The sequence below is a fragment of the Lissotriton helveticus genome, chromosome 10, assembly GCF_964261635.1.
Source record: "Lissotriton helveticus chromosome 10, aLisHel1.1, whole genome shotgun sequence".
In the NCBI taxonomy this organism is placed as follows: domain Eukaryota; kingdom Metazoa; phylum Chordata; class Amphibia; order Caudata; family Salamandridae; genus Lissotriton; species Lissotriton helveticus.
This window is the reverse complement of record NC_136071.1, coordinates 426,687,667-426,710,463: the sequence shown is the minus strand read 5'-3', so window position 1 is coordinate 426,710,463 and position 22,797 is coordinate 426,687,667. Positions and strand designations below refer to the sequence as shown.

Genomic DNA, 22,797 nt, shown 5'->3' with positions numbered 1-22,797 from the left:
AAAAACACTCCACATTACAACTAATACCTCATTCAGCGCAGACTGCCACTTGAAGCCAGCTAGGGTTCCCATCATCATTCGCTTCATGGTGCTTGATTCAGGAGAGCTGAGATCCTGTAAGCACAAAGCAAACAAAGGAATCAACAGTTGAGGTGAGAAAGGCAGATCAATCTTGCATCATTCAGCCACATCATACAGAAGAATCATGTGAGCAGATGAGAATAGCATTGCAACACAATTTCAATATTTTAATTTCCAGACCTTCCCTTTGTAATTCTGTTAGCCAAACAACCCAAGCAGTTATACCTAGGAACTTAAGTTGACAGCTCACTCCATAGAAATCCTATTTTTGTACCCTTAATAACGTATGCCTCCTTTGATCAATATGTACCACCTGAAAAGAGAATGTATTTGAGCACATATAAGACACTGACAAATTTGGTGCCAATCGAACAAGCAGTTCAAAAGTTAAAAAAGGAAGGTTCCAAAATAATTTTTCCCACCACCAATACAGTAGTATTTTCATTAAGAATTTGATGTAAATGGGTAACCACAAAATAAATTAACAGGTAGCCAACACATTTTAAACAAGGTGGCCTTTCAGCCATATGCTGACTTTCCTGGTTTGGCGAAAAGGAGTAGGGCAGTTGTATGTAAACTTTTACGATTCGATTGAATCGAATAAAGTTATTTGAACTGAACTGAGTAGGGCAGTTTTGAAGCTATAAAGCAAGTAGCCCGTTGTCAGTGTGCTTCTTAATCTAGATCTTTCAAAACTGTAACATTTGACCGTTTATACAGAGAACATAGTGCATGTGCACTACTACAGGTCACACAAGTTTGCGAAAACTATAAAAATTCAAACGGGTAGCCCAGAATGTCAAGTTGAATAGACCGGAATGCTGCCTGCATAATCTGCACTCGTAAGCCTCTGCCCTTAGTGAACCTGCATGAAGGTTTCTGTACTGTTTTGTATAATCATGCATGGGCACTGAGAGCCTATGTAGCTTTGTATTTTAAAGTGTTTTAACCAATTGGGGGGCACCAGGCTGTACGAAGAGGTGGGCACAGGAGGGGTCTCAGCAAGGAGTCTGCCCAATGGAGAAACCCGGAGCAAGAGTTGCAAATGGGGAACTTCCTGTGACCTGTCTGGTGGAGTACTCGAGGCGCCACCCAAAAAGGAGGCTGCCTGGAGGAGGTACGGTATGCAGGAGCTGTGCCAGAACGGTGGTTGATTGCAGAAGAACTGTGCCAGTGACTGTTTCCCATTCAGTAACGTACTGTGGAAGAACAGAGGCCTAGAGCAGTGGGACCTCTATCTCAGAGTGACTGCCGATGCTGCTGACAACCTTTGGCACCTGCACAGCGAAAAGTGTCGAACTGCATCAAAAAGAAACTGCACAATGTGGCACATCCATCCTCAGAATCCTGTTTGTATGCAGCAACCCAACGTGAGACTTCTATCACTTGACTGGACTAACACCTCCCTATCTGCTCTTGTGAAGGCACCTGAGAAGCGGGGGAGGGGCTGGAAGTAAAGCCCAGAGAGGCAGGCAGAAGTATTGATAGTAAATGAACTGCAACGACAGCCTGGGAAAAGCTGTAACTGCTCTGCCAGTGAAGCCAGCTGAACAAGGAAAGTTATGACAGAACTTTCTGAACAATGGGTACAACAGTCTGACTTGATGCTCACTGATTAGGGGGGGGGTTAAGCGAAGAGAGCAAGGGAAGGAGCTAATCCAAGCCCCTGCCATATAAGGCTTGAACCTGCTATTCTCCACCTGTGCACTTCGAACTCCAGAGCAAAAGTATTGCTTTAGCATACTGCTACTGCTGGAAAAAAGTCTCTTATGCCATGCTGTGCCAGTAATTCATTAAGATCCTGTGTAACTGAGTGTTTGTAAGAATAACATGCTTATATTTTACTACCATCAAGAACTTAACACTAATTATTGGTGGGTTAAGCAATTTAAAAACAGCTTGGAAGGTAGAAAGTTATCACAACACTATAAACAACCTAAACACTTGATAACTATTGTAGGAACGTGCCCCTTTTTGACATGGCCACCCCCACTTTTTGACTGGTAAATGTGATTTTGACTGAAAGTGCACTGGGTTCCTGCTAACCAGGTCCCCAGTACCAGGGCTCTTGCTCAAAACTGTACAATTGTTCTCCAACTGGCAAAAACATTTAGCACTCTAGGTAAATCCCTAGTAAGAGGTACATAGGACTGATCTGCAGAGCCTTCAGGACCTTTGCAAGGTGGATCAGGTGATCCTGCAAGGTAAACTAAAGGACTGCAGCTCAGCAAGGACTTTTTTCACCAGCCTTTGGAAGGTGGCAGGGGCATTATTTAATCTAAAGGGTATCACAGTGAACTGGAAGTGCCCATCTGGAGTAGAGAATGCAAATGTATCTTTGGCTCCAGGGGTCAGACCTATCTGCCAGTACCCTGGTGTGAGATCCAAAGTACGCAGATACTTGGCTGCCCACAACCTGTCAATCAATTCATCAGTCCTATGAATTGGATGTACATCGGTTTTTGTGGCTGCATTGAGGCCCCTTTAGTCCACACAAACCTAATTTCTTTCTTTACACCCTGGGAGTGGGGTTTAGGAACTAAAACAGCTGTGCTGGCCCAGGGGCTCTCCGAAGGTTCAATGACAATTTCAGAATCTTGCTTACTTCAGCCTTTATTCTCTCCTTGACATGGTCAGACTGTCTGTAAATTTTATTTGACATAAGGCTGTCACCAGTGTCCACATCATGTGTGCACCAGTTAGTCTGATCAGGGGTAAGGAAGAAGAGCTCTGCAAACTGGTTTAGGACTTGCCTTCAATCAGTCTGCTGTTGGGCAGCGAGGGTGTCTGACAAGACAACTCTTTCAACTGACCGATCTTTCGGGTTCTGAGAGAGGTGGTCAGGGTGAGGTTCACTCTCTGCTTCATGATCTTCACCTGTGACCATAAGCATGGTCAGTTCAGCCCTGTCATTATAGGGTTTCAGGTGGTTTACATGGATGACCCTCTTAGGGTTCCTGCACGTGCCAAGGTCCACCAAATAGGTGACTTCACCTTTTCTCTCAAGGATAGGGTAAGGCCCAGTCCATTTGTCCAGGAGGGCTCTAGGAGCCACAGGCTCCAAAACCCATACCATCTGCCCTGGTGGTAACTCCACCATGGCAGCATTTTGGTCATACCAGAGCTTCTGGTGCTCCTTGCTGGCCTCAAGCTTTTTGTTTGCTTTTTCCATATACTCAGCCATCCTGGAACGAAGGCCAAGTACATAGTTCACAATAGCCTGCTAGGATTCCTTGAGAGGTCTCTCCCATTCCTGCTTGAAAAGACAGAGATCTCCTTACAGGGTGGCCAAACAGAAGCTCAAAGGAGGAAACCTGCTCCCTTCGTTGGCACCTCTCTGTAAGCAAAAAGCAGGCAAGGCTGTAAGACATCCCATCTCCTTCTGAGCTTTTCAAGGAGTCCACCAATCATACCTTTCAGGTCTGGTTAAACCTTTCAACAAGTCAATTTTTCTGCAGGTGGTATGGGGTAGTGAACCTGTACGTCATTGCAAACTCAGGCCACATGTTTGAAGTATGCAGACAAAGTTTGAGCCTCTGTCTGATACTGCCTTCTTTAGAAAGCCAACCCTGGTAAACATACCAAGGAGAGCCTGAGGCACTGCAGGGGGATTGGTGAGTCTCAGGGGAATTGCCTCACGATACCTGGTGGCATAATCCACTCCCAACAGAATACATCTGTTTCCTAACGCTGTTTGAGAGTCAAGGGGACAAACAATGTCAATACTAAGCCTCTAAAAGGGTACTCCAACAACTGGAAGTGGAATTAAGGGGGTCTTTAGGTGGCTACCTGTATTCTTACTGGCTTGACAGGTGGCACAGAAGTATCAAACACTCTTCACCTTCTGGGTCATTTATAGCCAGTAGAAGAGGTTCACAAACCTACAGGAAGTTTGGGTCTGGCCAAGATGCTCAGCTAGAGAAATGTTATGGGCCAATGCTTAGGAGAAACTAACTCTCTAAACTCCTGAGGCACTATCACTCTCTTAGTGGCACCAGGTTAGGGTTAATGGCCTCAGTGTAGGAGTCCCTCGTCCCATTAGGTCCTATGGGAACAACTGACACTTCCCTTTTCCTGATCAGCAGCTTACTGCTTCAGGCTCTCAAGGCTGGAGCAGGTTCTCTGTCCTTGGCACAAATCTTCCCTAGAGGGCACGCCTGGGCCCAAGCGCTCTGCTGTGTAAGGCCCGAGCTCCTTGGTCGCAGTTCCCTCTGAAGCCGACAAGTCTTCTAAGTGAAGTGGGGACTTGATCTGGGGTCTGATCAAAAGTTAGCTTCCCAGACTTCTTGCCTTTTCTCTTGGAAGGTAGGGCTATAATTTCAGGCTCCAACACCTCTTTTTCCTCCTGGGATCTACTCTGTGCTCTTGTTTTTACACACACCCACGCACGTATTCCCAGCATTGCTGCATGGGTTTTCTTTTCTACCTCAGCCCCTGCTGAGTTCTCCAAATCAATCAATCAATCGAGATTTATAAAGCGTAATTAATCACCCGAAAGGGTATTCAGGCGCTTGCAGGTCCAGGAGGCTTATTCAAACAGTCGGGTATTGGAGGGTCATTCGGAATACCAGAAGTGAGGTGATGGTCCGGAGGTGCGTGTTGAGGTTGTGCCAGGTCTTTGCTGCGATGTGGGAGGATTAGCGTGCTCTACTTCTGCTTCTGTAGATGCAAGAAGTATGGGCAAGTGAAAGGGAGGCGGAGCGCAGTCCTCTCGCCGGTTGGTGGAAGTTCAGGTGGTGGTTTAAATACGCGGGTCCTTGGTTGTATAGAGCCGTGTGTGTGTGGGTAAGAAGACTGAATGAGTCTAGCTGCAGTGATCTGTATGGTCTGAAGGCTGTGTAAGAGGTGTGCGGTGATTCCTACACAGAGGGCGCTGCCGTAGGCCAGTCGGCTGGTGAAGAAGGCCTGTGTCACAGGGTGTCTCATGTTAAGGGTAGCCACTTGAAGATCTCACGTAGCATGAACAGAGTTAGGAAGCAGGCAGAGGAGATGGCGCTGATTTGTGATCTCATAGTGAGCTTGTTGTCCAAATCATTGCCAAGCAGACGCTGTACAGGAACTGCAGACGATACTGCCACTCTTTTGTGGCCAGAAACCCCTCCTCATTCTAAGGACACCAACGCCATTGGATGTACCGTAGCTTGATTGTCAACACCAGTTGCTCAGTCACCATGGTGACACTGGCACCAATATCTCACAGAGCTTCAACTTCAACCATATTTATATGTGGCTGTTGTCTGTATTTTGTGCAGGTTGCTGCGCCAGACAGCCAGGGATGTGAAGAGTTTCTGGGCCTACTCTTCTGAACAGGTTTTTGGGGTCCTTGGAAGACTCATTTTAGTTTTTCTCTTTTTTCACCATCTTTTCCTTGGGGGGGAGGGGGTCTTTTTGCCCTCTTCTTTTGGTCAGCCCCACCCCTGGTAGCCTTGTTTGACCCAGTGGTCTGCCTTCTTCCCAAACTCTTTCTTTTGGTCACCCCCACCAGCAGCAGCCCTGTTTTGAACCAGTGATCTACCTTCTTCCCAAACTCTTGAGAAAAAAGTGGACCTAGGTCTACCAGATGATGATGTAACTTATCCGTTTAACAATTACTCAAAAGATGCGCTATCACAATTAAATTGTAAAGCCCTTCATACTCCTGTACATTGTTACTGGTTAACCAACTGCCCTGTGTTTTAACTGAAAAGTCTACAAATTCAACATAGGACTGATTGGGTTTTTCAAATCTCCCTGAATTTAATCCTGTATTCCTCTATGGTGTGTCCAAAGCCCTAAATCAGGGTACCCTTTTATGAGGTCATAAGATTCAGCATCTTTCTCATTCAATATTAGGAGTCAAACGCTGCATTTCCCTGAGAATAGTTCCTACAAGAGAGCCCTCATTCTTGTTGCTACCTTTCCGTCTACTGATTTAAGGGAACAGACCTGACCCCTGGGGTCTGATGTACTCTTCTGGCTTGGATGCGGCATCTGAGTCATCTGGCAGCAGCAGATCGGTAAACTCAACTCCGTTGTTTGCTGCCTGCAGGCAAGTAGCTCCTCTATTCCAAGGGAAGTTCTCAGCAATTGTTCCAAGGCTGGAGGTGCTCCAGTGTTCTTGAAGGCATCATAGTTACAGGATGAGACAGCACACCACAGTTGTGGAGTCCTGGAAACAGTCAGCAGGGTTTAGTGCCAATTTCCTGCACCAGGACTTAGGTTTTCAGGTCAGCAGCTCTTCTTTGTCTGTTGCTTTTCCTAGGTCTATTGAATCTAAGTTCAGGGCACGGGGATGACACCCAAACACTACATTTAGGGGTGTTAAAGATGGTTGACAGGTAGTAGGCAAAGGGCTACCTACCTTTAGGGTGTCTACACCCTCTAACTGGCCACTTCTGTGGGATGAGGCACTACTCTAGCTCCAATAGGTTGATTTCTACCATATCTCTCTTCAGTTTTCTTTACACGAAGACACAAATCCTGCAATGGCAGTGTGCATGATCTTGGTGAGGGGTCCTTTGGGTGGAACTATTTGTGCTGCTGCCCTAGTGGACCCTCTTCAGTCCCAATGCCCTAGGTACCAGAGGTACCAGTTATTAGGGACTTAGAGGGGTTGCTGAAGTTGTGCCAATCGTGGTACAGTTTTAGGAAAGCGATCTGGTACTGGAAACCTGGTTATCACAGATCCAGTGCGCTTGTATTCGAAATCGCATCATGCATCAGGCAAAAATTGGGGGCTAGCCAAGTCAAAAGAGGCACTTTCCTACAGGTACTAAAGAGGGCCCCTAAGGACTGCAGCACCAATTGTGCCACCCTAAGGATCCCCTCGCCAAGCACATGCAAGACTGACATTGCAGGCTGCATGTCTTGGTGCAGACAAAAGGGAAAATACGACATGTCCCACATCCCTGTGTGCCATGTCCAATAGCACTGCATGTCATATCTGTAAGTCACCCCTACTGCACGCCTAACAGCCCTAAGGTAGGGTGCTGAATATCACATGTGAGGGCACACCTACACGAGCAGATATGCCTCTGGCTGGTCAGTCCTATTACAGCCAGGGCAAGCAGGCAGGGAAGGCCATTTTAAATGGACACTTTTGAAAAAAAGTTTCCCGGCTACATGGTGACTCCACTTAAAATATGGATGTTTGGTATCAAACATTTTGTATTGCTAAATACACACTGATGCCAGTGTTGGATTCACCAATACGTGCACCCAGAGAGCACCTTAAAGTTTCCCCCTGAAAACCTACCAGCCGCTGGTGTCCTTGCTGACTGGTTTCTGCCAGCCTGCCACCCTCAACGCTGCTCTAACCTCCTATGGTGAGAGCCTCTGCTCTCAGGCGACCCTGTACAAAAACACCTGCCCAGGAAGAGGGTGTAAACACTCCCTCACAGGATTGTTGGAAATAGGGGGGCTCTGGTTAGCGCAGGTAAGTACCAGCGACAAGCAGGGACCCTCACTTCCAGTCAGGGTGGGAGATTACCCCTGGGAATAACCCTTGCTCACCCTCTAGGTGCGTGGCGCGAGCAGACAAGGCTAAACTTCGGGGCGCTACAGTTAGTTAAGCATTTATGACCACATACAGTAAGAATAATGACCCACCACAAATGGACACCAGGCGTAATTTATGTAAAAATACTGGTACTTTATGTGAAAATTTAGAATTCAAGGCAGTTACTACTACAAGACCAATAACGCTATCACAATGTGACCACAGTGCTTAGTTAAGAATAACAGTTCCTTCGTGAGTTTTACCAAGGCTTGTTGATGGGTCTCGGGTGCTCCGCGTGCACTGGCGATATGACCCGCTGGTCCGTGTGTGCATAAACAGGGAAAACAAACGGTGCGGACCCTGGATCTGGTAATTGCACAATGGACTTGGTGAAGGACGTTCTAGGCGCTTCAGGCGCGGGGCGTACCTTTCAGGTACACAGGGACAAAAACAAGCGTACTGCTGGCGTACTTCTCCGGGTACGCGCTGGGGAAATCAAGCGTTCTCTTCGCTGTACGCTTCAAGCGTACTCTTTGGGTGGCGTACTCCGCGGTGTATGCGTCAAGCGTTATTCTTCGTTGTACGCTTCAAGCGCACTCTTTGGGTGGCGTACTCCGCGGGGTATGCTCTGTTGGTGCAAGCGTCCCGGGGTGAAGATAAACGTACTTGTGGCTGTACGCGCTGTTGGTGCAAGCGTACAGCACTGGTGAAGATAAACGTACTCGCGGCTGTACGCGCTGTTGGTGCAAGCGTACAGCACTGGTGAAGATAAACTTAGGCGTACTACACAGGCACCTCTGAGGCGGGTACTCGGCCAGTACCGGCGGCAGACTCAGGTGCGGTGCGGAAGCTTCTGTCTACGTGCCGTACCTTCCGTCGGATTCACAGGGGATCAAAAAGCGGGTGACCTCTCAATAGCGTGGAGTGGTGCGGCCGGTACGCTACAGGCGTACGGGCTGGCTGTGCCTTGCACAAGACTCCGGGCTTCCAGCGGCGGGGGCGGCCAGGGGTAGTGCGGCCCGAGGGGAACAAAGGGTGCAGGATGCGGGCGGCCCAGGCGGAGCGAGGCACGGCTCAGCAAGGAGCGGTGCGGCTCGAGGGCGGCCAGGCACGAGCTGCAAGGGGCAGGATGCGGGCGGCCCAGGCGGAGCGGGGCACGGCTCAGCAAGGAGCGGTGCGGCTCGAGGCGGGGGCGGCCAGGGGTCAAGGCACACTTCAGGCGAGGCCCCGGCGGCAAGGAGAGGTCAGGCTGATCGTCGTAAATCGTCAGGGAAGGTAGGATGAGCCCAATGGTCCCGGGGCTCAGGTCTGGGGGCTAGCTCGGGTTCAAGCCCTTGGAGATTAGTTCCAGGCACAAGTCTGCCACGTCCCTTTGGGACTTCTCCTCTCCTTCAGTGTAGCAAGGCACCAGCTGCAGTCCAAGTCCCAAGGTCAGGGACAGTCCTTCTTCCAGCTTCTCAGGGTCCTTCTCCTCAGGCAGAGGTTCGTCGTGGTTAGAACAGGATCTGATTTGTTAGGAGCAGGGGTTCAACATTTATAGTCAGTTTCTTTTGTCTTTTCAGGCCAGGGGGCCTATGCATATGTCCTTTTCAGCACTGGAGCACTTTGTTGTGTAGACTCTGCCTTCTTCTTTCAGTGTGTGGGGCAGGGACAGCAGACGCTCCACAGGAGGTGGAGCCAGCATTGAAATGACAAGTACAGTCAGGAGCACTTAGTTGATAGTCTTCCCTCTTCCTGGGCTAGGTGTCGGGCAGAGTCATCAGTCGCTCCCCAGGAGGTGGAGCCAGCATTGTGGTGGCAGAGCACAGCCCTATTCAGAGTCAAGGGGCACTCCCACCACCCACTCTGGTGTAATCCCTCCATTCACCACCTGTCATCCCCCAGCCCTGTCACTCACACAACCCAGACAGCAGATACACATCCTGGCAGAGGCGGGCAAAAATGGTTAGGCAAGCAAATGCTAACTTTCTAAAAGTAGCATTTGCAAACACAGGATATTAAAATAAACTTTGCTAAAAGAAGTATTTTATTATTCTGAGTTCAGGCATACTAAACTTGACCTTCTACCATGTTCCCTGAGCCTACTGGGATTATAGAGTGTAATAATTCCAGCAGCCCATTCTGGCCTGTGAGAACAGGTAGCCTTACAATAGTGAAAAACGAAAATGGCTGCAATTCACTATTAGGACATGCCACATACATCAGGGCTTGCCCTACCTTATGCTTACAATGCACCCTGCCCTAGGGTCTACCATAGGGGTGACTCACAAAGAAAAGGGAAGGTTTAGGGGCTGGCAAGTGTGTGCACTTGCCCAGCCAGCATGACAGTACCAGACTGTACGCAGGTTCTGCAATGGCAGACCTTAGACACATTTTACTAGGCCGCTTCTGTGGGTGGCACAACCAGTGCTGCAAGCCCACCAGCAGCATTTGTATTTACAAGCCCTGGCACTCCTGGTGCACTTTACTGGGGACTGACAGTAAACCAAATAAGCCAATCATGGAAATCAATCACATATAGTAATTTACAGTAGGGAGAGCATATGCACTTTAGCACTGGTCAGCAGTGGTAAAGTGCCCAGAGTCATTAGACCAACAAAAACAGGTCAGAGAGAATATTGGAGGAAGGCAAAAAGTTTTGGGCTGACCCTGCCAAGAGGGCCAAGTCGAACAAGGATGACCTGCTGATTAGCTTTCCCTGGACGGCAAGCCTCAAAGGGCTTCCGTCTTTGAAATGCAAATCTGGCTCCCCCTCACAGGAGATTAAACCAACCCCTTTGTCCAGGATCCCTTTGCCAACTGAAAAGACGAAAAAAATTAGCTAGTCATGTAGGCTTGACACTTCAGGCTAGTACAACCCCAAAGGAAGGCTACCTTGAGGTGGACATGATTTTTCATTCTTTGTGATGGCATACTTAGGAATTCCGGGACAGAGTTATGCCCACTTCCCACTGGAAGTGGTCATATAAGTGGTATAAGACCCCAAGGGTCAGTAGCCCTTTGGCTACTTTCCTACATTCCTTGAACACCCGTAAATTCAGTATTTAGGAGAGTCCCTGGCACCACAGAAGCAGATCCTGACAACTTAAAAAGAGAGAAGATACTGAAGAGCTGCAAAAGCCGTGAAGAGAGAAGCAGCTGACCTGGTACCAAACCTGCTGGCCTGTCTGCATCCCTCGCCGAAAACGTCGTGAAAGCCAAATCATCCTGCAGCCGAGACTCAAGAAACTTGGAAGGACTGAATGCCTTCGAAAAAGGCTTTGGACTTACCATGAACTCCAAAGAACAAGTCTGTGAGGCATCCAGAACTGCCAAAATCTGACACCTGAAGCAAGCCCAGCACCAGTCGCCTTCGGCCCGAGTTGAAGAGGGCCAACTGTGCCAACATGGAAACCCAGTCCTCCAGAGCTCGAGTTCAACAAGGTTTCAACCTTCCTGGACTCAGACGTCGCCAGCAGCCTCTGCACGTAGGCCCCCTCTACCAGAACTGCTGCGGTAATGGAAAACCAGACACCCCAGGACCATGTGGAAGAGGACCAAAGGTGCCCCCCTACCAAGTGTCCACTTTTTGAACTGAAAAGAATTTCTATATTAAAATGTAATTACCTGAACGATATTTCTCTGATGCCTAAACATATATAAAGATACATGCTTTTTTTTATAAATTGGTGTGCATCTCCTTCTTGAGTCGTGTTGTTATTTATTAATCTTTGTGTGTATGTGCAAATGTCTTGCACTCCTCTGTGTTAAGCCTAAAGCTGCTCGACCACACGACCCCCAAAAGAGAACTTTGGGCTGTCATAGCAAGCCCCTGGACTCTTTACACTGTATATCAACGTATTGGTTTAGCACATAAAGAGCCAGCTTCTATGTGAGGAAGAGGTTAGGCATACAGGCCCCCTCAAAACCAGAAAGAGAAGAAGGATCAAGTAGGATAGCTTCAAAAAGCAAAACCTCAAAGTGGCTAAGACTGAACGGTTTCTCTAAGTGATTAGGCACATAGTGAGGATCAACTATCACAAATAATACATCGCCTAATGAAATGCCAAATCAGTATGAGAGGACACTGAACATCAGGGCAACCAAGACTCAAACACCCTCATGCTAACCAAACAAACAGACCGCTCTCAATTGCTGGTTCAATCAAGAATGTGCAACAAAGTAAAAAAGGATCAACTTGACTGGTCAGACAGAGTCAAAATAAAAAGAACCAGATTGATGCATAACCAACTGATCGGGAAACAAACTCTGCAAAACAAAATGGTAGGAATTTGAGAGCGCTACCACAGAAAAGGATGCAAAGACATTCTAGAAGCTGATGGCTGTTGGCATGCACAAAGCTGAAACAAACCTTGAAGTCAAAATCCTAAGCAAAGGCTGGGTGGCCCATTACTCTGCTGTATTCTGGAATGAAGAGACACAGGGTCAGTGACCACTAAAGAACAATCCACACCTTAGAACCCATCAATCCCTGCAAAGAGTTGGTGATCATTTGGTTACAAAACAATCTATTAAGTCTACGATCAACACTTTTAAAAGGTAAAAAGGATATGTAGGTTATTTAATTGCAAAGGAACTTTTCAAAAACATGTGATCCCAGTACTAGAAAAAGTCTTCCAGATTAGCGTTACATATTTGTCCTTTCCATACTCTCAAAGAGCAATGCAATGAGTCATCTCTATAAGAAAAGAAATGAGAATTAACCAAGGTCCTATAATAACTCACTCCTGAGATGTGGCTATGAAGATATTTACAAAACTCCTACTGGAGCAAGTGAAAATATGCGTGAAGGAAGGAAAAGTGCCCTCTGCTGTAAAAAATGGTTTAGGTCGGAATGCCCTGCAGCTGTTACTGAAAAAATTGATATTGTCTGCAAGAACTTGGGAATAATTATCAACAAATAAATCCAAAACCATATTATTATGACCCAATTAAGAAAAGTTGTAAGTGTAAAGAGCTAGAAATGCCCGTGGACAAAGTGAAACACATCCCATACTAAGGAAATGGTCATACCGTCTCCTCCGGTGGTGGACCCAACACATCCTACAATCTGCCAAGAGTGTAAAGGCAACAGCAAAAGTAATTCTGAATTTCACAAAGCGATATGACAAATGGAATTCTCAAGAATTTAAAGAACATCTACCAGGCCACGTGCGGTGCTAAAAAACACTTACATAGACGAACGCCAAGGTATATGTGACTGGCCAATGAAAGTGGATACAGCATTACTGAAATTCTGAGCTAAACTCTGGCCTTTCCAACTTCATCCCATCAGGTTCACAGAAGTTAGACTGTTGCTCTGAACCACTAAAACTCAGAGCCAAAAATATGGGAATGCACTCATTAGTGGTTCCCAAACTGTGGTCCAATGACCCCCAGGAGTCCATGACACATTCCCAGGGTGTCCACAGGCAGCAGTTCTGAAAGCACTGCAAAGTTCCTTGTATGATCAGCAGTTTTTGGGCAACAATAAATGTGTTAACCCTTTGGATGCTCATGACAGAATGGTTCTGTCATGAGCACCAGTGGTCCTGATCTCATGACGGAACCATTCCTTCACGAGCACATGCTCAGAATATCCCTCTGCTGCAGACAGCAGAGGGCTTTCCCTTTTTTTTAATTTTTGCCTAGGGAGGTGGGGAAGAGCTTTCCCAACCTCCCCAGGCCTATTTTGGGTTTTTCTTGCAATGAGGCTCGCGCGCGCCATGTCATTACAACGAAAACTAAACAAACTTCGTTTCAGTTTCACAGTTTTGGTGTTTGTGAGGCTATCTCTTCCCCCGAGCACCGAAACAGATGGGAGAGGTATCGTTGGTAAGGGGAGAATCTCCCCTTTCCAATGGCACCCTTCCTTAGTGGATCTCTGCTTGAGGATCAACCCAGAAGGACGATCTCCAAGCAGGAATCCGCCCACTAGAACCAGGGAGGGGGGAGCAACCCATTTGGGCAAGGGCCTTTGCTCCCCCATACATTTTGGGCACACTCCCTAGTTCCCTCCCCCCCCCCCCTCCTCAATAAGTTTTGGGTACTTGCCTGTCGCTGGCACTAGGCCTACCCACAAAAGTGAGGTACCATTTTTCTCGGATGACTTTGGGGAATGCGGGGTGGGTGGAATTTTGTGGATCCACGCAGATTCCAGATCGTTCCACGACAGAAATGTGAGGAAAGGAAAATGCTACTTACCACAGTATGCATCTGTTCTTAGCATTTCGAGCTGTAGATTCATATGCTTTAGCATAGACCGCCATCTGGTGTTGGGTACGGATGTCTGCACTTTGTTTTTCTTCTAAGAAGTCGTTCCAGTCACGAGGTAGGTGACGACTCCTTTCGGTGATAGTGCGCATGCGCATAGACTCCATCCCCAGATTGTTTTGCCATAAGGGTGATGATGGAGTTAGTAAGAGTAGTAAAGAGATGTCCATGTATAATGTATCTTAGTAAGATAATACTCCAACAGATAAAGGTTCCCGGGGAGGAGGGTGGGCGCATATGAATCTACAGCTCTATATGCCAAGAACAGATGAATACTGTGGTAAGCAGCATTTTCAGTTTGAGGCATATGATCTGTAGATCCTATGCTTTAGCATAGACTATACAGCAGTTATGTAGCTGTTGCCGTTGTTTGAAATAGTGTTCGTAAAACTGCCTGGCCCCTACTAGCGTGTTGCCTTGCTAACACATCTACACAATAGTGCTATGTGAATGTGTGTGGTCTAGACCATGGTGCAGCCCTGCAGATGTCATCTATTGGTATATTCCCTAAGAATGCCATAGAAGCATAGTTTGCGTGTAGAGTGCGCTCTAGGGAGAATTGTTAATGTGCGTTTAGCTTTAATGTAGCATGTTTGAATGAACTTAACTACCCACTGTGCAATACCTGCTTTTGATATTGGATTGCCTTTATGCGGTGGTGCAAAAGCAACAAAAGGTATTTTTGTTTTCCTAAAGCGGTTTGTTCTTTCAATGTAATATAGTACGGCTCTTTAATGTGTGAAGAGCATGGTCTGCCACGGAGTCTGGTTGAGGGAAGAACCTGGGTAACTCATCAGACTGTTTGATATGGAAGACAGAGACTACTTTGGGTAAAAATGTTGGTCTAGTCCTAAAAACCACTTTGTTTTGGTGTATTTGCAAAAATGGTTCTTGTATGGTTAGTGCCTGAAGCTCAGCAACTCTTCTAAGAGATGTGATGGTTATAAGGAAGGCTACCTTCCAGGTGAGAAATTGTAGGTCACGTTTGTGTAAAGGTTCAAATGGCTGACCCATTAGTCGCATAAGGACTATATTAAGATTCCACACTGGGGAAGGTGGAAGCCTAGGAGGAATAATTTTATTGAGGCCTTCCATAAAAGCTTTGATAGCGGGCACTCGAAACGAAGACAAGTGCTGTCTGTTTTGTAGGTAAGCAGCTATTACAGCAAGATGTAAGCTATGGATGTAGATGCTAAATTAGAACGCTGTAGGTGTAATAGATAGAAAATGATGTTTGGGATTGAAGCACCTAGTGTTTCGGATCCAAAGGTGGTTCATCGGACTGAGTCTCTTTGGATGGAGTATCCTTTTCTTTAGGTGTTGCTTTCGAGTCTTTGGACGTGGAATGTTTTGACTCTGAATGTTTAGGTGTAGCCGGTTTCGGCTCCGAGCTTTTCGGAGTGGCCGGTTTTGGCTCCGAGCTTTGAGGGTTTCGGCTACGAGCCTTTAGGTGTCGAGGTTTTCGGCTGCGAAGCTTTAGGCTTGAGACTTCAAGTCCAAGGTCTACGGTGTCGAAGGTGCCTTCGGTGCCGGCTGTGTGGTGACCAGAAGATGCTTCGACTGGTGTTGGTAAGGTACAGGAATGGGGCCGGCTCCTCGAGCCAGAAGGCTTGTCTTTGTGTTTCACAGCTGGGCATCTGAAACCTTTTTTCGGTGCCAACCTGAGCTAGAGGACGAAGATGATACCGGAGCCTTAGATTTGTGTTCACTGGGCACCAGGGGGTCTGTACTCCCGGAACGCTGACCTGGAGTGATGTTCTGTTCTTCTTCCATGTCGAAGTCGGCTTCAGACATGGAGATCAGTTCTTCTCCATTTCTTCATCTGGACAGTGGAGGACAGAATCTTCACCGAAGATGTCCTGTATGGATCAGCTGCTGCGTTGCATCTCGTGTCGTCTTGCCCGACGATAACGAATAGTCTTCTTCGATCGGAATGATCGACAGGCTTCGCAGTCCTTCTCATGGTGTTCCGGGGATAAGCAGAGGTTGCAGACCTCATGCAAGTCGTGCGTGGGAATTTAGCACGACAATTAGGGCATAGGTTAAATGGAGTCCGTTCCATCGACTGTTATTGTGGTCGGCAATGAAAGGCCCGACGGCCCGCCTCAAAGTTCCTGATCGAAGGTTCTCTCAGTTTAACGATACGCGTTGAATGGGAAACCACGATCGAAAGATAATACCGTTGAGGGTAGAGGATTGCGAGTCGAACGGGTTCAAGAACTATACCGGAGTGAGCAATACACATCCAAACCAGATGGCAGAAAAAACAATCTGGGGGTGGAGTTGATGCCCATGCACACTATCACAGAAAGGAGGAGTCACCTACCTCATGACTGGAAAGACTTCTTCGAAGAAAAACAAAGTGCAAACATCCGGACCCAACACCAGATGGCGATCTATGCTAAAGCATATGATCTACAGCTCATATGCCTCGAACATATGTTTTTTTTGACAAATGTTGCAGTTTGCAAGGGATTCTGGGTTACAGAACCTGGTGAGAGCCAGACAAGTCACCCCATCCTGGATTCCCCTGGGTGTCTAGTTTTCAATAATGTATAGGTTTGCTAGGTTTACCTATGTGCCGGCAGAGATAGGGTTCAAAATCAACAGCTTGACACTTTGCAAAAAAAGGGTCAGTTTTCACTGTAAAAATGTGGTATGCCCACATTGCGTGTTGGGCTGTTTCCTGTTGCGGCCACTACACCTACCCACACAAGTGAGGTATCATGTTTATCGGGTAGCTTAGGGGAACACAAAATTGTGGTGCAACTGTTATTACCTATTGACCTTAAATGCATTTCTGACTTCCAAATGTAAGACAAGGAGTAAAATAGAAGGCACTTTGAAAAATGACCTATAATTTACATGCTGGTATTGGTACCACAATTTCGGAGATGAGCAAATAGGTTACTGTTTCTAAACTCTATATTTTGTTCCCATTTCTGAAATACATAGTTGACTTTCATACCGATTTTTCCCTATTTTTATTTTCCAAATCAATTGCCATATACCCGGTACACAATAAAAAACCATTTCAAGACGATGCTCAGTTATTGGCTCTGTGTTCCTCGGGTTCTTGGTGAACCTACAAGTCCTATATATTCCCACAACCAGAAGGGTCCAGAGGATGTAACGATATGTTGCTTTCAAACATCTGTCATACTTATTTCAATGTTTTCTATTTTCAACTGTTAGTTTCTATACAAAAACCTTGAAGTATCTATACAAATGACCCCTTGCTGAATTCCAACTTTTGTCTACGTTTCAGAAATATATAACTTTCCAGGATCCATCATTGATTTCATACACATTTTTACCATTAACTGGAAGGAGGATGAAAGCACATAAAAAATAAAAAATAGGCTATGTCCCAGAAAAATGCCAAAAAGCTGTAAACATTTACGTTTTCTGACAAAAGTCTGCTTGTCTCTGAAAGCTGGGAAGATGGTGATTTCAGCACCACAACCCCTTTGTTGATACCATTTGCAGGGGAAAAAAACAGACTCTTTCCTCTGTAGGCCTTTTTTCAACATAGTCCATCCCCTTCCAAAAGGCGATGGTTAAGTTAGCAACTGGACACAGATTATGAGAAAACAAAATCAAAAAAACAACCGAAACCCTACCGTGGATCAGTGGTAGAAGACTTCCTAACAATGAGGATTTCTTTGATAACAATGGAGAACACAGACAGAAAGGAAAATGCTACTTATCAGTATGGCATGTAGAGCTGTAGAGTTGTATACTTTAGCATATATCGCCATCTGGTGTTGGGCTCGGATGATTGCACCTTGTTTTTGTCGAAGAAGTCTTTGTAGTCACAGGATAGGTGACTCCTCCTTATGGTGACAGTGCGCATGGGCATCGATTCCATCTTCAGATTGCTTTTCGCCATAAAGGGTGATGATGGAGTTAGGAAGAGAATAGAAAAGGATGTCCATGTGATGTATCTAAGTAAGATAATCCTGCAACAGATAAAGGTACCCGGGGAGGTAAGTAGCATTTTCTGTTCGAGGCATATGAGCTGTAGACGAACAAGTTACTTACCTTCGGTAACGATATATCTGTAAGAAACATTAGTAGTGATAGATTCCTTACCTTAGAATTACCCCCAGGCGTCAAACTGGATCCGGAAAGTTTTCGTCAGCAGTACCCCTGCGCGTCGTAAAGTGGCATTGTGCAGCTCCGCGTCAGTCGTTGGTGTTGTGGTCGCTGAGATGATGTCACGGCAGCTACTAAGACAACGCCTTCGCGCGCTGAAATCATTTCTGTTCCCGACTTTCTGCGCCAGAAAATGCAGAGCCGTGCAAGATACTGACCACTGGTGCCTTAAAACTAAGGCCCTGAAAGGGATGACCTTAACCCTAGAAATCAGTTCGCAGAACGGGGAGGATGGGTGCGGCAGTAAGGAATCTATCACTAATAATGTTACTTACAGATACAGAGTTACCGAAGGTAAGTAACGTATAGTTTCTTACCTGTCGTAGTTTTGCAGCTTGAAGACTTTCTGGATTCAATATGCCGGGGCATTATTCTGCCATCTAGTGGTTGGGTCTGGAATTATAGGTTTTTTTTTCCCCCCCCCGAGGCCTAGGTGGGCGTCGACATACCACCATTTGGTGTCCTTCGTGACGTCAATCGCTAGTGAATCCAGAAAGTCTTCAAGCTGCAAAACTACACAGACAGGTTTAGAAACTATACGTTTTGCAGTGTGAATCTTTCAGGATTCACTATGCTGTGCATAGACTTTGTAGCTGTTCGTCCTTATTGTGGTGGCTTGGTGGAAGATGAGCTCTGGTTATTGAATATGTGTTGTAAGACCCACTTGAGCTTACTTGTTCATTTGAATATCTACACAGTAGTGCTTAGTGAACGTTGTGCACTGAACGCCATGTTGCAGCTTGGCACAGGTCTTGAATAGGTGTGTTCGCTAGAAACGCAATTGTTGCTCCTTTCTTCCTTGTTGAGTGAGCATGAGCTGCTCCTTGTAACAGTTGTCCTGCCTGTTTGTGGCAGAGTTGTATGATTTGTGCAATCCACCGTGCAATGGTATTTTTGGTCACTGGTCGCCCCAAAAAACTGCTGGCAAAGGAAACAAATTACTGCTTTAGCTTTCTGCACTCCTTTGTCCTTTCTATATAGTGCATTACAGCCCTCCTGGTGTCCAGTGTGTGTAGTGCCCTTTCTGTGCTTTTGGCTGTTTTTTGGAAAAAAATAGGTATTTGAATTGTTTGATTGATGTGGAACCGTGACATTACCTTTGGCATGAATCAATCAATCAATCAGAACATTTGTATAGCGCACTACTCACCCGGAGGGTCTCAAGGCGCTGGGGGGGGGGGGGGGGGGGGGGGGGGGGGGGGGGCGCTACTGCTCGAACAGCCAGGTCTTGAGCTGCTTCCTGAAGGCGAGGTGGTCCTGGGTCAGGCGGAGGTGGGTCGGGAGGGAGTTCCAAGTCTTGGCGGCCAGGTAGGAGAAGGCCCTTCCTCCTGTGGTGGCTCTTCGGATGCGGGGGACGGCGGCGAGGGCGTGGCTGGTCGATCAAAGCTGGCGCGTGGGAGCGTAGAAGTTGAGGCGGCTGTTGAGGTATCCTGGTCCTTGGTTGTGTAGGGCTTTGTGTGCGTGGGTGAGGAGCCGGAAGGTGATTCTCTTGTTGACCGGGAGCCAGTGCAGGTCTCTCAGGTGTCCGGAGATATGGCTGCGGCGGGGGATGTCCAGGATGAGTCGTGCTGAGGTGTTCTGGATCCGCTGGAGTCTCTTCTGGAGTTTGGCGGTGGTGCCGGCGTAGAGGGAGTTGCCGTAGTCCAGCCGGCTGGTGACGAGGGCCTGGGTGACCGTCTTCCTGGTTTCGGTGGGGATCCATCGGAAGATCTTGCGTAGCATTCGCAGGATGTTGAAGCACGACGAGGAGACGGCGTTGACTTGTCTGGTCATGGAGAGGGAGGAGTCCAGGATGAAGCCCAGGTTGCGTGCGTGGTCAGTTGGTTTGGGTGCGCTGCCCAGGGCGGGGGGCCACCAGGAGTCGTCCCAGGCGGAGGGTGAGGATCCCAGGATGAGGACTTCCGTCTTGTCCGAGTTCAGTTTCAGGCGGCTGTTCAACATCCATTTGGCTACGTCTGTCATCCCTTCGTGCAGGTTGGCTCTGGCGGTGGCGGGGTCGTTGGTGAGGGAGAGGATCAGCTGGGTGTCGTCTGCGTAGGAGATGATGTTCAGGTTGTGCTGGCGTGCGATGGCTGCGAGGGGGCTCATGTAGACGTTGAAGAGAGTTGGGCTGAGCGAGGAGCCTTGAGGGACGCCGCAGATGACTTCGGTGGCCTCCGATCTGAACGGGGGGGAGGCGGACTCTCTGTGTCCTTCCGGCGAGGAAGGAGGTGATCCACTCCAGTGCCTTCTCCTGGATTCCGACGTTGCTGAGGCGCTGTACTAGGGTGCGGTGGCAGACAGTGTCGAAGGCCGCGGAGAGGTCCAGGAGGATGAGGGCCGCTGTTTCTCCGTTGTCGAGCAGGGCTCGGATGTCATCTGTAGCTGCGATCAGGGCGGTCTCGGTGCTGTGGTTGGCCCGGAAGCCAGACTGCGAGAGGTCGAGGGAGCCGTTCGTCTCGAGGAAGGCGGCCAGTTGCTTGTTGGCGGTCTTCTCGATGACTTTGGCTGGAAACGGGAGCAGCGAGATGGGGCGGTAGTTCTTGAGGTTGGTAGGGTCTGCTGATGGTTTCTTGAGTAGAGCGCTGAGTTCGGCGTGCTTCCAGCTCTCCGGGAAGGTGGCGCTGTCGAAGGAGGTGTTGATGATGTCCCGCAGGTGGGGTGCGATGACAGCGTCGGCCTTGTTGAAGACGTGGTGAGGGCAGGGGTCTGTTGGAGATCCGGAGTGGATGGAGTTCATCGTGCGGATGGTGTCTTCGATGCTGATCGGGGTCCAGGCGCGGAGGGTGGCGGTGGGGGGCGGTGGTTCGGTCGTGGCGTGCGTTGGTTGAGTGCTGAAGCTGTTGTGTATGTCCGCGATCTTGTTGTGGAAGTAGGAGGCGAGGGAGTTGCAGAGGTCTTGCGAAGGGGTGATGTCGTTGTTTCCGGCGTTGGGGTTGGAGAGCTCTTTCACGATGTTGAAGAGTTCCTTGCAGTTGTGTGCGTTGTTGTCCAGTCGTTCCTTGAATGCGGTTTTCTTGGTGGCGCGGATCAGCTGGTGGTGTTTTCGGGTGGCGAGCTTGAGGGCAGTCATATTGTCCGGTGTTGGGTCTCTGCGCCAGGTTTTCTCGAGTGCTCTGCAGTTCTTCTTGGAGCTCTTGAGTTCGTCGTTAAACCATGGGGCTTTCTTGCTGCCGGGTCTGCTCGGCTGGGTCTTCAGAGGGGCGAGGTCGTCTGAGCAGTCGCTGATCCATTTCGTGAGGTTGGTGGCCGCTTGGCTGGGGTTCGTTGTGCTGGTGGGAGGGTTCTTGCTCAGGGAAGTGGTGAGCTGGTCTGCGGTGATCTTGTTCCAGCTTCTGCGGGGAGCCTGTTGCTGGAGATGGTGGAGCGTGGTCCTTCTGTAGCTGAAGTGGACGCAGCTGTGGTCCGTCCATTGGAGTCCCGTGGCGTGGCTGAAGGCGATGTCCTTGCTGGAAGAGAAGATCGGGTCGAGTGTGTGTCCGGCGTAGTGGGTGGGGGTGGTCACCAGTTGCTTGAGTCCGAGGTTGGCGAGGTTGTCCAGCAGGGTGGTGGTGTTGCGGTCGTTGTTGTTCTCCAGGTGGAAGTTGAGGTCTCCGAGGAGGATGTAGTCGGTTGAGGGGAGGGCGAGCGGGCTGACGAAGTCGGCGATGTCCTCGCTGAATTGTGCGCGTTGTCCCGGGGGTCTGTAGATGAGGGTGCCTCTGAGGGTGGTCTTGGGGTTGACGTGGATCTGGAAGTGCAGGTGTTCGGCGGGTGCGAGGTTGTCGTCGGTGTTGGTCGTGATGCGGATGGAGTTCCTGTGGATGATGGCGATGCCTCCTCCTGTCTGGTTGACGCGGTCCCTCCGGATGATCTTGTAGCCGTCTGGGATGGCGATGTCGGGCGCTGAGGAGGCGTTCATCCAGGTTTCCGTGAGGAAGGCGACGTCTGGGTCTGTGGTGTCGAGCAGGTTCCAAAGCTCGACGGCGTGTCTGTGGACGGAGCGGGTGTTGAGCAGGATGCACTTCAGGTGGGTGCTGCTGGAGTTCGGCTTGGTGGGTGCTGGTGTAGCGTGGGTCCGGTTGCAGGTGAACTTGCAGGAGTGGCAGCTGAAGGGTCCGTGGGTGCGTCTCGGTAGCGGCGCGGGGTTCGGCCGGTGTTGAGAGCGTTGAGTTCGGTGGAGTCGTAGGTTCGTCTGGTCGGCTTCCGGCGGTGGGGGCCAGGGGTCCTGGCACTGGGCGCGGTCCAGGCGCGGACGGGCGCAGACGGGCTTACCTTTGGCGCACCTTCGGCGCTCAATCGGTGCTCCCGCTGCGCGCGTCCGCTGCGCGGTCGCTCAGGGGGCGTCATAAGAAGGGGGACGGGAGGGCGGGTCTGCTGGGCTGGGCGAGCGTCCGGGCCAATGGGCCGGAGGTGGGCAGGGCCGCAGGGGCCAGCGGCGGGAAAAGTGGCGAGCGGCCGGCTCCGCTGTGGCTGGGCCGCTCGGGGGTGCTGGGGGGGCGGCGGTGGCGGCAGGCAGGCAGGCAGGGCAAGGAGGCTGGCTAGCAGGGCAGCAGGCGAGTGAGGAATTGACCCGGCCTCGAGAGGCACAGTGGTCTGTCCTCATTACAATCCTATCATTGTGTATTTTCTCAAATGGTGCCTTAATCAGTTGAGTTAATACTATGTTGAGGTTCCATGCTGGTGCGGGCATTCTGTTTGGAGGTGCGATTCTCTTTGCTCCTTTAGAAGTCTTTTCACTACTTGGGAGGTGAAGAAACTTTTCCCAGTTTCTCCTCTTGTGTAAGCCACTATCGCTGCCAAGTGCACCCTTAGGGATGTGTAGCTTAGTTTACTTTATAGTAGGTGTGTTGAGTATTTTAGTACTGTTG

The 22,797-nt window shown here is 48.9% G+C and overlaps 1 protein-coding gene across 1 annotated transcript in view; it reads right to left on the bottom strand.

Annotated features, from left to right (window-relative positions):
* The window catches only part of GLYR1 (glyoxylate reductase 1 homolog), a 529,972-nt gene that overhangs the window by 276,654 nt on the left and 230,521 nt on the right, over positions 1-22,797 (bottom strand). Inside the window, exon 6 of the mRNA XM_078662916.1 lies at positions 28-114. Coding sequence (XP_078519042.1) covers positions 28-114 — 87 coding nt within the window. The remainder of the gene's footprint in view (positions 1-27; positions 115-22,797) is intronic.